Source organism: Nicotiana tabacum, chromosome 16, assembly GCF_000715075.1.
Source record: "Nicotiana tabacum cultivar K326 chromosome 16, ASM71507v2, whole genome shotgun sequence".
NCBI classification, from domain to species: Eukaryota; Viridiplantae; Streptophyta; class Magnoliopsida; order Solanales; family Solanaceae; genus Nicotiana; species Nicotiana tabacum.
The window spans coordinates 23,575,316-23,591,763 of record NC_134095.1 but is presented as its reverse complement, the minus strand read 5'-3'; the positions used below and the strand labels follow the sequence as shown (position 1 = coordinate 23,591,763).

General features: G+C 37.6%; 1 protein-coding gene across 1 annotated transcript; it reads right to left on the bottom strand.

The window, feature by feature from the left end:
* Positions 1 to 3,144: 3,144 nt before the first annotated feature.
* LOC107782138 (AP2-like ethylene-responsive transcription factor ANT) lies at positions 3,145 to 7,147 on the bottom strand. The gene is given in 10 exon segments (NM_001325333.1): positions 3,145 to 3,997; positions 4,383 to 4,459; positions 4,661 to 4,711; positions 4,848 to 4,921; positions 5,018 to 5,106; positions 5,195 to 5,203; positions 5,380 to 5,462; positions 5,680 to 6,247; positions 6,338 to 6,758; positions 6,845 to 7,147. Coding segments are annotated over 9 exon segments (1,932 nt in total). The 5' UTR covers positions 6,720 to 6,758; positions 6,845 to 7,147; the 3' UTR covers positions 3,145 to 3,398.
* Positions 7,148 to 16,448: the final 9,301 nt, after the last annotated feature.

The window sequence follows — 16,448 nt, the reverse complement described above, 5'->3', positions numbered from 1 at the left end:
GCAAAGAAACAATAATGTCTCCAATCCGATTTAAGAATTTTTGGCACATATTTTTGCTGCCATTTTCACGTGGAAATGGGGACTTAGCCACAGAGATGTGGTACAAATAAGAGGGACCATTTTTATTTTAATTTTTTTTTTGCAACAAAATTCTACTATACATATTAAGGGGAAGAAAATCCAGATCTAGTTTCATAGTAGGAAACAAGGTCCCTCTACAGGGAACATTATATTGCATTCATCATATCATAGTCCTTTTCTGAAAATCTACTTAGTGTTATAACTCTTTGAAAACGAATCAACATCTTTGAGTAGTAGAATTGTCCCACTCTTTCCCAGCTGCAATATGTACGGTTTCGTTTTCTTCTTTGTTTTTTCTTATGTTTTCTTTTGAACCAAAATCTTCTTAAATCTTTGAGCAATATAATTCTAAGTATTATCACTGGAATTTTCACTTTATATTCGAATAGGTGGTCCTCAAATAAATTTGCATGTGGTCCGTTTTGCCGCATACTTTTTTTGATTATGGAATGGTCTATTGTCTTCTAAGTTTTGGATAATTTAGGATATACGGTCTTATATTGTACTATCCACTAGTTAACCTTACACCAACTTCATTTAAGCTTCTAACTGGTTGTTTAGTTTTCATCTTAACTGAATATTACTGGTTCAAATCGTAAAAGCAATCATTAATACTTGCATTAGGTGTCTACATCACATTTTCCTCAAATCCCGTATAAACGTTGAATACTTTGTGCACCGATCTGCCCTAATTATCTTGAAATCGTCTCCCTAATTATTATTAGCAGGTAATAGATGCATGGTGGAAGTATAACAGATATAATTTTCCATGGATACAACTAATTTTAAAGATAACTTGTTCTGTAATGGCAGGTGATTGCACGATATTTGTTTGAAATCGAGAAAAAAAATTGAAATTGAAGTAAAAAAAAATAATTAAAAGTTGAAATTATATATAGACATTAATTTCAATTGAAAAAAGAGTTGAAATTCTTAATAAAAATTATTATTTCGCGAAAAATACTTCGCAAATAAATTTTCTATATTTCACAAACATTTCGAATACTGAAGTTTGGTATTTACAAATAATGATGACCGAACCACCATCAAATAGTGATGAGGTTCAGTAGTTGCAAAGTTATTTATGGCCAAGTTAATACCATTAGTGAAAGATATTTATAGAATAGGTCAAATCTGACGCTAAATAAATAAAATTAAGTTAAAATATGAAAGATTTGTGAGACACTGCTAAGATTAATAGTAATATATTATGGGGTAATCTTGCCTGCAGGACAAAAATAGTTAATTTCCTGATTAAGTGCTGTCTTACAGAATAATGGTTTTGCTTTAAACTATATAGCTGTCCACAACCGATTAAGTAATCATTGTTTTTGACTATAAACCAAAAGGTGACAAACTTCATAGTATATGACATTATTTTTAGCTTTTAGTTATAGAATTAAGAAGTATCCATAATCACTTTCCCATTTTTTTCCACAAAGGTTGCAATCCTTTTGACCAATACAATCTTTAATGTATCCATTTAATCAATTATACATGTTGGAGTGTTCCCTCCTGCATATATTGCCTTCTTTTATTCATTGACCATTCAATTGTTGAGAAAATATATTCTTTTCATTTTACATTTTTCCCGTCCTATAAAATGCAGTACGACTAATTAATTTTTTTAGACCACTGTAATTATTATTAGTTTATTGAAGTAGCCAAATGTAACCAATGGCTTTCATAGTTGTGGTAGAGTAGTAAGTACTCATTTATCTTTAATCAGAGGTCTCGAGTTTGATCTCTGAGTGTGAACTCGTCTTTGTTAGGTAGCTTTACCCCCAATGTGAGACTTTTGGGTGCGAATCCGATTAATCGGGCCCTAATGCGGATACCAAACAGTAGGTAAAAAACCAAAAAAATATTTAAGATATTTACATTGTCAGTTACCATTTTTATCAAGTTCCAATTAATACATATAAGTATCTGATTGTGTAAAAATATTTTATAAGATTAGTGCATAAAACTTAGTATTTTTTTCTTTTATATTTAGTTCCTCTGGCCAGTTAATATCTTACGTTAAAGGATATGCTAAATTATGGCCAGCTAATGAAGTTATTGATAAGGATAGAACAATAACATCATGATTATGAAGATCAGTACAATATCAGCTATGGAGGGCACTCCCCAGCTTGTCATTTCAATTTGGGTCCACTTTAACTTTTGGACCATTTTTTGTACTGAACATGCAGTATCTAACTTTGTCCAAATTTGAAGAATATGATATTAGTGAAACATGCACTTACTATGAATCAACAAACCATTAATTTCTCTTTTACTGATAATTAAAGACTTGTTGGTAACTTTTTTGTGGGAGAACAACCAAAATTTAACTTTATTTGGTACATATTCCTGCTTTCCCGGCATCATTTCCTCCTTGTCTCTAATAATGCAAAATTTACCATTACTCAAACTTTATTAATGGTAATTTTGGCTCATTTATGTGCACGAGAGGGGATATTCACACGTGTGAATAAAAATAATTAACGAAGAGCAATTATTAAAATACTTCTTTAGGTTAATTAGTGCCACATCAACTCATCAAGACATGGAATTGCTTTTACGTACAACACAATAACTGTAAGTGGTCTTTAAAAAGCTAAAGTGATTTCTTAACTAAGGTATGACTCGTAAAAAAGGAGACAAAGTTGTAACTAATTATGACCTACAAATCCTTAAAAAAATCAATTCAAGAATCTCCCTCTTTCCCTCCCTTTTTGAAATATGAGAAGGAATGTTTGTTGCCTTTATCTCAAAGAGAAAAGAAAAAGATATGAGAATGATGGTGTTATGCAGATTTGAGTAATATATGGCTGAGATTATCAGAATGAAAAATGCCATAATAATTTGGTCAAAGGATATACCTTTTTGCATTATTGAGAAGCATTGAGTTAGTTTTTGTACTTGATCAAGCACCCACAAAGGAAAAGGAAAAAAGTAAATTGAATAAATAATATGGGGTCATTTTCAATTCTCATATTACTAGTGGAATTTTCATCATTAGATTAGCTCCATTAACATAATTCCCTCCATTTCTAGCAAAATATAAATCAATGGATGTCTAAAGGAAATTTTTCTTTTGAGTTTGAAAAAGTTTCCAATACATAGTTACAGACAGGCAATTGGGCACCACCTTGTCTGTCCATTAGTACCCTAAAGTCATCCACTTACATTCAAAATTAGGGAATAAATGAAAATACTAGCTAAAATCCGACATCTTTTCTTTTTTCCAACCACCACCAATTTCTTTTCCTTTTTCTTGTTCGTGCAAAAACCTGTTACGACATGTAACAAAAAAAGCAATAGCTACAGCCTCATGCATCATTCAAAGCAGCAAAGACTGGTAGGTGAGAAATGGAAACTGGAATTGGCCTCAGTTGAGCAGAGGGAATACATGCATTGACATTTGTTGGCTTTGCAAAGACTAAAGAGGCTGCACTTTTATCAGGACTTGCTTCTCTTGAACTGCCAAGGCTGGTAACCAAAGATGAAGCATTTGAAAAATGGTTACCAATCTTGTTTTGTTGATCATCAAGAATTGGATGGTTGCTTGAATTCATCAAATCAATACCGATTAGATCTTGTAATGCCATGGAAAAAGTTGGGTTTCTATAATTTCCTAGAGAAGGATTTGAGGATTGATATGACACCATTTTCCAATCTGTGACATTATTCCCATTGTTGTTGTTGTTGTCATTTTGAACACATGCTTCTTCATTCTTGTGATCACTGAGATTGTATTCAATTGGCTCTCTTTCTTTGTTTCTCCTAGCTAATTCTCCAGCAGGAAGTGTATTACTAGCCATGATTTTCTCCACGTCGTATCGCGATATGTCAAAGTTTGTGACAGCATTTACACCTCTGAATTTGATTGCAGCAACATCATATGCTTCTGCAGCTTCTTCTTGTGTGCCTACGAAAATCAAAATGATTTGTTAAGAATTACACATATTATGTCATAAAACTTTAATAGTATAACATATACTGAGAAAGAGCTCTTTATTTTTTCACTTTATTATGTGATCAGAAGGAAGAAACAGCTTTTGGAAAAGTTTTTCAGTCCCACCAAGTATGAGTGATACACCAGCAAAGTAACAGTCTAGTCAGGCCTTTGACAAGCATTACTACTAGTGGCTAAAAAGAAATGTGGTACCAAAAAGAAAGACACAAAATTGCAGTTCTACAATGTATTGATCTTTAGCTTAATTATTTGTCAAGATGTCGACTCAGTAATAAATTATACAAATAATCATATGCTTAAAGCACTAAATTAATTAAGAGAGTTTGTAAGGATTTACTGAAAGTCCCAAGATAGAGATCTTTGTTCCCTGCAACTCTTCCAATTCTTGCCTGCCATCTTCCATGCTGATGGTGCCTGTTACAAGAAAACAGAAGAAAATTAATTACTAATCATTTTAAAAGGGAAAAAAAGGGGGAAATAGGGTTCATTATGCTCTCGCTATGCGGAGGTCCGGAGAAGGATCAGACAACAAGAATCTATTGTAAACGCAGCCTTACTGTTTCCACGCATTTTAAAAGGAAAGAAAGACAATATTGAAGCACCTCTTGAGAATACCTTGTCACTCCTCTATACATTGAAGCACCTCTTGAGAATCCACTACTTTTCCTGCACATAATGATATAACACAAAAGCTTCAACACAAACTCAACAATAATACAAGGATATCACACTAATTTAAACTCATATTAGTAGTATACACTTGAAAAGGAACAAAGTAGAAAATTAATTAACAAAAGTTCACCTTCTTAAGTGTGCAACATATTCTTGCCGGGTCATATTCTTCATATCCTCAAGCTCTTTCTGGTAGTTCTCTAACTGCAAAAATGAGCCAAGAAATACTGCCTCATGTTAGCTAATAGGCATTAAAAAATAACTCAAGAAATTAGTTGATAAAAAATTACTCATATATACCGGAAAGTTAATGTGAGTTGAAGGTCCCCAATACTTTAGTGCAGCTAAATCATATGCTCTTGCAGCTTTCTCTTCCATATCATAGCCCCCTAAATTCCACATTAATTTTTAATTTAGTGTTAAGTGAAAAATTATAATCAGGTATCTTAAAATATTGATAAAAGCAAAGTCACTTACCAAGATAAACTGAAATAAGGTGGAGTTGATTTGAATAGAATGTCCCCAACAAGTAGATACATGGCAAAAAAATTCATAGCAATAGTCAGACTATGAAAGGAATGGGGCCAAAAAATGGCAGTCAAAGAAGAAAATACAATCAAATAAATTTATGTGGATTGAATAGAAGTTTCATATTAGCTAACCTTGCCTTCCTTTTCTAGTCTGCCCTTCCTTCTTGCAACTATTATCCCACAAATGCGCCTCATACCTACCTGTCCACCTATGCCTGTTGAAAACTTATTCACACTATGTCATTTGAAAATCAACAATAAAAGCAGATACTCAAGATCAAGAAAATAAGAAAACTTAAAAGGCAAAATCTTGACAACTGGAATCAACCTATTTTCACATTTAAGGACAAGAAATAGCCAAACTCCTCAAAATAGCAACCCCACAACAAAAAAAGGAAAGAGATTCAAAGGGTTTGAAAGAAATGGACTGACCTAGTGACACCTCTATACTGAGAAGTTCTCTGACCAAATGTATCAATAGATTTCCTATGAACAGGTTGTTTTTGAACAACTTTTCCAGAAGCCCTTTTCTTTGTTTCAATGGCAACACATTCCAGCTCATTAGGAGAAATTTGTCTTGGAGTAACACAGCTAGACTGAGAACCAGGATTCATAGACAAGCTCAAAGACTGTAAATCATTACCACCAACTGTACCACCACCAGAACCAGAAGTACCTCCACCACCACCTGCACCAACCATACTACTACAAGTTTCATTTATATGTTGGTCAATAGCATAATGCCCCCAACTTTTCAGTTCATTTCCAGACACTGCAGTCATTTGGGCATCACAATGTGAAATTTGAGTTGGTTTTGTTTCATCTAATAATGATTCTTGATACATGCCATGACAATGCATGGGAGAATAATAGCCTTCATTTTGGTGATAATATAAGCTGTCTAAGCTTAGAGCCATAGCTTCCCTTTCATGATTTCCATATTGACTTGCACCACCTAAAAAGTCCTCAAGCTTAGGTGAAGAAGAACTTTGCACCATAGCTTTTTACACAAAGATAACAACAAAATATTAGTAAAACAAGAAAAGTTAAAAAAGATTAAGACTTTAGAAGAAAACAAAACAAAACTAACCATCTGCATGAGATCTTGAGAGAGCTTCCATAATGCAAAGAGAGCCATCAGATTTGAGAGGCATAACAGATAAAGAAGAATGGCCAAAGGGATTATTCTCTCCAACACCATAACACAGAGCAGAGGTATTTGAAGTCACATTCATAGGAGAAGATGAAAGATAGAAACTTTGAGCAAGAGCAGAGCTCTGATTATTGAACTGATGATGTTGGTGTTGAGGTTCAGAAGAAGTAACCTCCATTTTCATGTGGGGTGAGAGAGAAAATCCTAACCAGTTACTACTAGCATCATTATGACTATTACTATTATTATTATTATTATTATTGCTACTTCTGTGGCTGCTGCAATTGTTGTTATCATCATTCATAGACTTCATCTTCATTCAGTTGTTGAGGTGATCTTGTAAGTTTGTAAAGTTTTTCTGTGGTTCAAGGTAGTTCAGTTCAATCATTGGGAGAAAATAAAGTAATCATTTCAAAACAAGAAAAAGAAAAAGAAAAATCATACCTTTAAAATTCAAGATTCACAGCATATGAAAAAACTTGGCCAAGATTTTTCTTTTTTGTAGTGTAGCTGCAGCAAGAACTCATGAAGCCAAAGAAATATTTTTTGTGCTTCCCCCCAAGTAAAGAGGAAAAGAAAAGAAGTCTTCTCTTTAATCAAGATGAAAAAAGCCCAAACTCTCTTTCTTGTAGTTTCTCATTCTCTTTCTTTTCATACTCTTTAAAAAGAGAACAAAAACTGGACCCTTTAAACTAAACAAAGAGAATGAGTTTCAGCAAGCAATGCTGGATAGCACCCCTGCATTCTATAGCCATAGGGATCTGTGTAAATAGATATTCTACTCTCACTAGATGTATAGTATATGCTTCTTTTTTTACCTTTTCTTTTTATCTTTTTGTTTTTTTGTCCTAAGTCTTACTCCTCACTAATAGTATTGTGTTGTATTAAATTAATTATACTGTACCGTTTAATAAATATAATATTTGAATATATTGTATTGTTTTTCATCGTTTCATGATAGCGCACGTACCAACAATATGAAAATTAAACTTGCAATATTATAAAAAAAATTATGATATGGGATGAAATTATTATATAAAAAGATAGTGTAAAGGATAAAATAAAATTATTTAATAATAATGAAGGGCGGGATGAGAGAATAAGATAAGATAACGACGCGATCACATCAAATCGGTCGTTACATAATAACGGATTTAACGATACAATACAATAAAATTTAAGTAAATCAAAACAAACATTATATTTAAAATAACAATACAATACAATACAACATATAACAATACAAGTTGCAAGCAAACTCAAAACCTTAGCTTAGACCCATAGATACCCAAGATTCATACCAAAAAAAGAAAAAGGCCTAAGTTGTTGTATGTTATTCTCAACATATTGCAAAACCTTAGTATTTATTAAAACCATAATGACATGAGCAAAGGTTATATTTGGATTTTTCTTTATTTTTATTTATTGTAGTAAAAGGGATCACCAAGATTTGAAGAAGAGAGAGGGAGGAGGGCCACTTCAATCTAGTGGGAAATAAAGAACCAATAGGGAAGGAGTGTGGTCAGAGATAATATCAGTAGTAACCAAAAGAAATTTGCTTTTTCTTCAGAAAATGTAAGAAAAGAGAAAATAAATAAAGGAGCAAATGTTTAACAATAGCAGTAGCATAAGGCTGCCTTGGATAGATTTGATTGACGGGCAATGGGCAGGACATCTGCCCATCCAGTCACTTCATACAGTACAACAGCTTTCGCCCCCCCACCCCTCCTTCCACCCTACCAACCACTCCTACCACCTTGTTTCTGTAATTTCTCTTCAGATCACAGGTGTTAACCATTTTCAAAACTCAGCTTCTCTCTATTTACTCATTTTATCTTTTCTTTTCAACTAAATGCACAAGCTCCTTTAAAAATTTTGTTGTAATCTGGTGTTTAATATTCGTTTTTGAATTCAATTATTCGGGTTAATTAGCGATATAATTAATATCTCACTTTGGAGCAAAGCTTTACCACCAAAGGTGACTCCATATCAACATCTCTGATTAAGAATAAAAGAATACACATTAATCAACCATATTTTTGAGGTACAATTTCCTTTTAAGTCTTTAAGACCCTATCATGTTTATCATTTTGTTTCTAAGAAGAACATCGGAAATAAGTTGTAGCATGAATGAATCATTTTTAAATGAAAAAACAAAATTATTATGGGGTTACACGATCTTAGCTAATCTCCATATACTGATTAGCTAATTTTCCGGATTTTGAGTGATATTCAAATATATTTTTTATGAGGTATCAAGTTGTGACACATCTTTATTTTTAGTATTTTTAATATCTGGCCTAAGTTGTATTATATTTTCCTTGCACTTATGTTCAATCTTGGGAGTGCGAGAGATGTTAGAAAATTACCGTCTCATTGTGACTTAGGAAATTAATTGTAGTCTCTTTATATAATTTTGAACAATACTGCCGTACGAGCTAATAATATAGAGTTTAATAAGGTTGATGTTCCTTGTTTTACGAGGCCACTGTATGGGTCAAAATCTGACTGAAGAAATTCAGTACGAAAAGGTGGTTATCATGAGTCATTCGTGATTATCATAAGCAATCTTGCCGAGGTCAACCAATGATTAACATAACGCGTCGCCAAGTAGTCAGCCACAGCCGAGGTCGAGTATTATGAATAATAGTAACGATTAGTTGGATCATCAGAGGGAATATTCCGTCGAATATTCTCTATATTTGTACTTGTAGAGCCATTTGGGAAATGTCCCATATAAAGGGAATGAGAGATAAGGCAAAGGGCATGTAAGATTGAAAGTGATAAGAACTTTTTATGAAAAAGGAAGCTCTCTAGATAAATACAGAGAACGTCTTTCTAAATAGATTGGTCTTTTTTAGATTATTCTCTATCATTCCCACCAGATCCAAGAAAGTCTTTAATATTCTTATAGTTTCTTGATTCATCACTGTCAGAAGGAGGAATCATCCACCTCATTCAATATTGGGTTAATCTTCCTCCTTATTTTATGTTTGGTGCCATTTATTGCCACTTAACATTTAATACTTCTTACATATTACTGCATCCGAAACATTTAATGTGTAATGCATTAACTATGTCTCATCCCTATCTGGATATCCTACGATGTTTGTCTTAGATCTGAAGTTATTATATTTGACTAGGATTAACCTCTTAAATAACCGATTAATTAGTTTAGCCAAAGATTATCATTTTTGGTCAAACAATTTGGCGTCATATGTGGGGATTTTCTAGTTAAAATTTTAGTTTCTTCCAGATCTATAACAAAAAAAAAAATGCAAAACCCTTCACTTTCTTGTGCATACAGATCTAACATAGCAGGTAACAGAGAAGAGAGGGGGAAGGCAGTAGTCGACCTCACTGCTAACCTCCTTAACACCATCAACAAAGCCTCTGAAACGGAGGGTGAGGATATGACACCAAATACCTCTCCCAAGCGAAACGGCTCACCCCTCCTCATGGTAGTATCACAACGTCTCACGATAAAGGAGCCTCCACGTCCACAACAGAAGAGGCGTCACCAACGGTGAAAAAACTGCTCGAAGAGGGCACAAAGACCTGCGTTACACCAACAATAGTCGAACAGTCGTCTTAAGGAAAATGGAAAGATGGAAAATGAAAACAAAGCGCTCCGAGATCAAATGAAAGAGCATAAAGAAAGGGTAGATAAAATATCGAGCGCCCCAAAACTCTTGCCAAAAAGAGACGTCAGTCGGTTTGTCGAGCAACCGTACAGTGATGAAGCTGCACCGCATACCATACCTAAGACCTTCAAAATGCCTCTGTACCTAAAAATATACGATGACACGACAGAACTAGAAGATCATGTGACTCAGTATGTCACCGCAATAAAAAGCAACGACCTCGCCAAAGAACAAGTACCCTCCATCTTATTGAAAAAGTTTAGCGAAACCCTCACCGGGGGCACGTTAACTTGGTATTCGCAGTTGCCTGCACGCTCAATTGAAACTTTCAAGGAGATGGCCGATAGGTTCGTAACGGCCCATGTTGGAGCTAAGAAGGCGGAGGCAAGAGTAAATGATATATTTGCCATCAAACAATCACTCAGAGAAGGACTGAGGGACTTTCTTGCTTGATTTAACCGCGTAAGGATGAACATACCAAATGTATCGGAAGGAATGGTCGTGGTAGCTTTACAGAACGGGTTGAACAGAAGCGGTTCAAGGGTGACCAGAAAGTTGCTGAGTCGGCTCATTAAATATCCCCCAACCACTTGGGACGAAATACACAATGCCTATTGCGCTGAAGTTCGAGCTGATGAGGACGACCTGAAATGACCGACCCAACGGCTGATCTCGGTACAAGCCGAGTTCAGAAAAGATCGGAGAAACGACAACAGAATGGATCTAGCAAGCCTCTGACCCAATCGAGAAAGACATCAACCATACATTAGAGGTGCCCTCATGTCGCTTTCTTGCCACGACGAGGGCCCACCCAGGCCAAGAGCTGGGACTCACCGAAACGAGAGAGGTATGCCCCCTTATTATCTGCTCAGAATTTTTGTGTTTCGCCCTCCGAAATAGACTACGCACTGGAGAAGCATTGTCGTGATGATAGAAGATGAGGTCCGATCCAAGCACCAGGAAGTCAAAATGCCCTCTGCGAATTCCATCAAGAACGAGGTCATAAAATCGAAGAGTGTATCGCCCTGAGCTAAGAGGTTGTTAACATGCTTCATCAAGGGCACTTGAAAGAACTGTTAAGCGACCGAGGAAGGGCCAACTTTGCTTGAGGACGCGAACAGCACTAGGGCCCAAAAAAATGCCTTCTCCAGCTCGAAACATTCAAATGATCATTGTTGGGAGTGACGACGCATCAATCAATAGCGTAAAATTCACGACAACCCACAAGCTCAAACGGTCGATCACTCATGAACTGTACGACGAACTCGAAGAGAGTATCATCTTCGATAAGTCAAATGCCTACAGTTTGGTTTTTCCTCACTATGACGCTCTTGTTATCACTTTACGCATATTAGGTACAAATGTAAAACGTAATACGGTGGACGATGGGAGCGGCGCGTGCATTATTCATCCTCGAGTACTTGCATAAATAAAACTTGAGGATAAGATAGTTCTATGCTGCATCACACTAATGGGTTTTAACAATGTAGTTGAACGGACATCTGGAAAAATCACACTCCATGTCCTAACCAGCAGCGTCACTTTGGAGACCGCATTTCATATTATGGATCAGGACACGACGCATAATGCCATTATAGGTCGACCTTGGATACATGCAATGAGAGCCATCCCCTCCACTTTGTACCAAGTCATCAAATTTTCCACCCCATGGGGAATATTTAGCATCCGAGGGAAACAACGCTCTTCCCGGGAATGCTAATGCATCGCCCAAGATTGCACATACACCCAACAAATGAAGGGCAAAGCCAAAAAAACATAGCAATTAGCAGGGTCAAAGTTGACCGGTGATAAAGGGAAGAACGTCATTAGAGACCTCGAAATCATAGAGTCCACGGGATCAACCGTTGAAGATCTCGACCCTGTTCAACTCGACAAAAACGACCATAGCAAGAAAGCCTATATACGCCACAAACTTCAGGAACCAAGTAAATTTCATCATTTCTTAGCTAACAACGCAGACTTGTTCGACTTTTCCCATACAGATATGCTAGGCATCCCGAAGGAGATAGCGACACACAAGCTGAACGTCGACCCACTTTACCTCGGTAAGGCAAGTTAGGTGGAAATCCAATGCTGCAATAAATGATGCAGTCCGAAGTAGGTCGAAAACGTAGTCATGGTAAAAAAGAAGAACAAAAAATGGCGGATGTGTGTGGACTTCATAGATTTGAACAAAGCATGACCGAAAGACTCATTCACGCTGCCCCATATCGACCAGCTCATTGACGCAACAATTGGGCACGAGTTATTAAGCTTTTTAGATGCTTACTTGGGCTACAAACTCATGGAAGAGGAAGACCAGGAAAAGACCACCTTCATCACCCACAAGGGGACGTATTGTTACAAGGTGATGCCTTTTGGACTGAAAAATGCAGGGGCAATGTATCAGAGGTTGGCAACAAAGATGTTCAAAGGCCAACTCGGCAAGACCTTGGAGGTCTACATCGTCGATATGTTGGTCAAGTCAAAAAGGAAAGAGGATCACATTAACCACCTGATAGAGGCTTTCGATATACTCGGGTGATATGGAATGAAATTAAACCCTAAAAAGTGCGCCTTTGGCATAACCTCGGGGAAATTTCTCGGTTTCTTAGTATCACGATGAGGCATCAAAGTCAACGCCGACCAAATCAAAGCAATAGAGGAAATACCGGAGAGTTTAACCAGTAAGAAACAAGTTCAGAGGCTGACCGATCGTATAGCCGCCTTGTCGAGATTCATCTCACAGTCCTCCGACATATGCCACAAGTTCTTTGGCGTACTCAAGAAAGACAACGGCCTCCAATGGAGCCCTGAGTGTGTCAACGCCCTGAAAGAGTTAAAGGTGTACTTATCTTCAACCCCACTACTCTCTAAAGCGAACCTAGAGAACGCATCCTCATTTATCTGGCCGTGTCCGATGTGGCAATAAGTGCATTCCTAGCCCCAAAAAATAAAGGTACGCAACCCCCCATCTACTACATTAGCAAAACTTTGGTCGACACCGAGACTAGGTATCCACACCTCAAAAAGCTGGCCTTGGCTTTGGTTGTAGCTTCACGAAAGCTTAGACCCTACTTCCAGTACCACCCCATCTTGGTAGCCACACCTCAAGCAAATTGGCCAAATGGGCCATATAGTTGAGCAAGCATGATATAACCCTATCAACCGCAAACGGCGATAAAGTCGCAAGTGCTCGCCGACTTCAGCATAAAAATAATGCCCAAAGTAAAAAGAGAATCCTCCCACACCTCTTCCCAAATACAGAACCTAAGGGTTTTGTATACCGATGGCGCCATTAACGCATTAGGGTATGGACTGGGACTCGTGCTCGAGGTCCCAACATGCGAAGTAATTTGCCAGTCCATAAGATTCTTAGACATGACTAACAAGGAGGCCGAGTATGAGGCCGTGATTGCAGGATTAAGGTTAGCACTCAAGTACAGAGCAAAGCGAGCCATCCTACGTTGCGACTCTCAGCTCGTCGTCAACCAATTCACACGGACTTTCCAAATCAAAGAGCAAAGACTAAAAATATACCAGGCCGAGATCTGCAAGCTGTTACCCAAATTCGATGAATTCCAGCTCGACCAAATCCCTTGAGCACAGAATATCAAAGCAGACGGCCTTGCCAAACTGGTGGCAGCTACCAAAAGCATAATCGGAGAAGGAAACGTGGTCACTCTCCTCCATTAACCGATCGATCAATCAGGTAAGAACTATAAATCTGACTTGGGACTGGTGCAATCATATTGTTACATACTTGCAGGACAACGTGCTCCCAGACAATAAAAAAGAAGCCAAAAAGCTTTGAATGCAGGCGACCAGGTACAACGTCATAAATAATGACATGTACAAAAGAACGTATGGCGGCCCCAAGCAAAATGCTTAGGCCCAAACTAGACACGATGCATTCTAGAAGAAGTCCACGAAGGCCATGCAAAGCTTATTCCGACAATCGAGCTCTGGTCAGATATCTCATACGAGCAGGCTACTACAGGCCCACCATGAAAAAAGAGGCCTCCAACTTCGTGAAAAAATGCGAACAATGCCAAAAATATGCCCCTATGATCCACCAAGCAGGCGAGCACCTCCATTCAGTCACCTCACTTGGCCTTTCATCAAATGGGGGATGGACATCGTCGGCCCCCTCCCAGCAGGGCGAGGTAATGTATGCTTTCTTTTAGTTTTAACTGACTATTTTCCAAGTGGGTGGAAGCAGGTGCATTCTCCCAAATACGCGAGTAAGAAGTGATCGCCTTGATATGGAAGAATGTCATATACCGCTTCGGGCTCCCCAAAGAAATCAATTGTGACAACGGACCTCAATTCACCAGGAAAAAAATTGCCGAGTTCTTTGAGAAATGGCATATCAAAAGAATATTCTCCACACCATATCACTACTGAATTCTCCAACAAATCAATATTGAATATCATGAATAAAAAGCTCGAGAATGCCAAGGGACTATGGCCGGAACTACTGCCAGAAGTGCTATGGGCATAACGTACAATGCCGAAAACAAGCATAGGAGAGGTGCTTTACTCACTAGTCTATGAGACTGATGTAGTAATACGGGACAAGGCCGGGGAACCAAGTCTGAGATACTCCCACGATAGCGGGTCGGGAAATGATGAAACAGAAGGTGTAAGCACGTGATTTTTGCTTCACGGACAAGCACTCCAAAAGAAAACAAAAATAGTGACCAGTGACCTCGCTGTACAAATTTTCCAATTTTTCATGACATGTACTGCTAGTCATTTGTGGTTCATCCCATTTTTTTTGCATTTTTTGATCTTATCAGTCAAAATACAAGGTATGTCTGTCATAGTAATCAAACCGTAATTCAGTAGTTAAAAGAAAATTCAAAAATATATGTGCATTGTTCGTTCTAGGTTGTGATTTAACTTACTTAAACATTTTAATTTGGTGTGATAATGGTGTTGAAGTGTTACATTGTTGTTTGTTTTAATTTCATTTGTTTTACTATTTATTTGTTATTTTTCATTTCTTGTTTTAAAATTAGAAAAACAAAAAGAAAAGAGTTGAAAATCGGTTTGGGCCCAAAAATGAAACGAAATAGGCCCAAAATCGGCACTCAACTCCAGTCCAAATCCGGCCTGCCCGAGCACCAATTCAAACGACGCCGTTTCAGGCAAGTCGATCTGAGCCGTCTAAGCCTCTTGATCCAACGGTCCACATCCGCACCCGTGACCCGACCTGTTTAGCCGGTCCAACCCAATCCATCACTTAAACCCAAACGACCCCGTTTTAATACCAAACGACCTCGTCTCACCCTTCACCATCAGATCCAAGCCGTTGAGATCATCTGATCCAACGGCTCAGATCTAAACCCCTAGACCATATATAAGCTTTCTATCACACCCCACGCCCCTTAATCGAACCCCCCCTTCACTCATCTCCTTCCTCACCAAGCCCTGAAACCCCCCGAAACCCTAGCATCCGCCCTAGTTTCCCCTTTACCAGAACCCGGCGGCAAGAACGCCGGTGACCACCTCCTGAACACCCTAGGACCCCCTCACTCTCCTGAACATGGATCTATTACCCCTAGCCTCGAATCCCCTTCCTTCATCTCGAATCTTCATTTGAAGATTCGAGTCGAACCCGAACCTATACCAAACCTCACCATCTTCATACCAGACACTCCCCTGACCCCCTTCGTGACCAAACCAGGCTTGGTTTGGTCCGAATCTACCCACAACTTCTAAAAACCAGATCTGAAAATCCAGACCTTAGAACACATGAACCTGGGGAATCTGGCTAGCCTTAACGGGGGTTTGAGGTCTAATAGACCTTAATCAAGGTGTTCTCATGTGAGAACACCCTGATTAAAGTTTGTTCGGCCTCAAAGGGTCAAAGTTGAGTCAGATTTGGATCAATTTTGTTTGGACATTTCTCGGTAAGTTTTTCTTTTCCTTTTTGTTTTATTCAACTGCTAATTAAGTTGTCAGCATGTTTCGTTGTGTTTGTTTGTTATTTTTGTTATTTTTCATTCGGATTTCTTCCATCTCTGTCAAAGACCTTTTATTTGGTCGATTGTTTTCTGTGTATGATTTGAACGTATCCTATGATAAACATGTCCGATTAGGATAGTCGTCGCATAAATAACTTATATAGGTTCCCAGTGATTGACCAAAGTTGTCCGAAGCCCTTCAGGTCCCTGTATGTATTGGTTTATATGAACGACTGATTGTTACCTGTTATAATTAGTATAGTCGACTTGATAAATGTCGTCGATTAACTTCCTACGACTGAATGTTCAAATATTCTAATTCGTACAACTTCACGTAAGTGAATGAACCTGTTGATTGTTAATTGGATGCTTGACATTAGCTGTGACTACTAGCTTGTAACTGCATTGTAAACAAATTAAAAGAATCAGGCT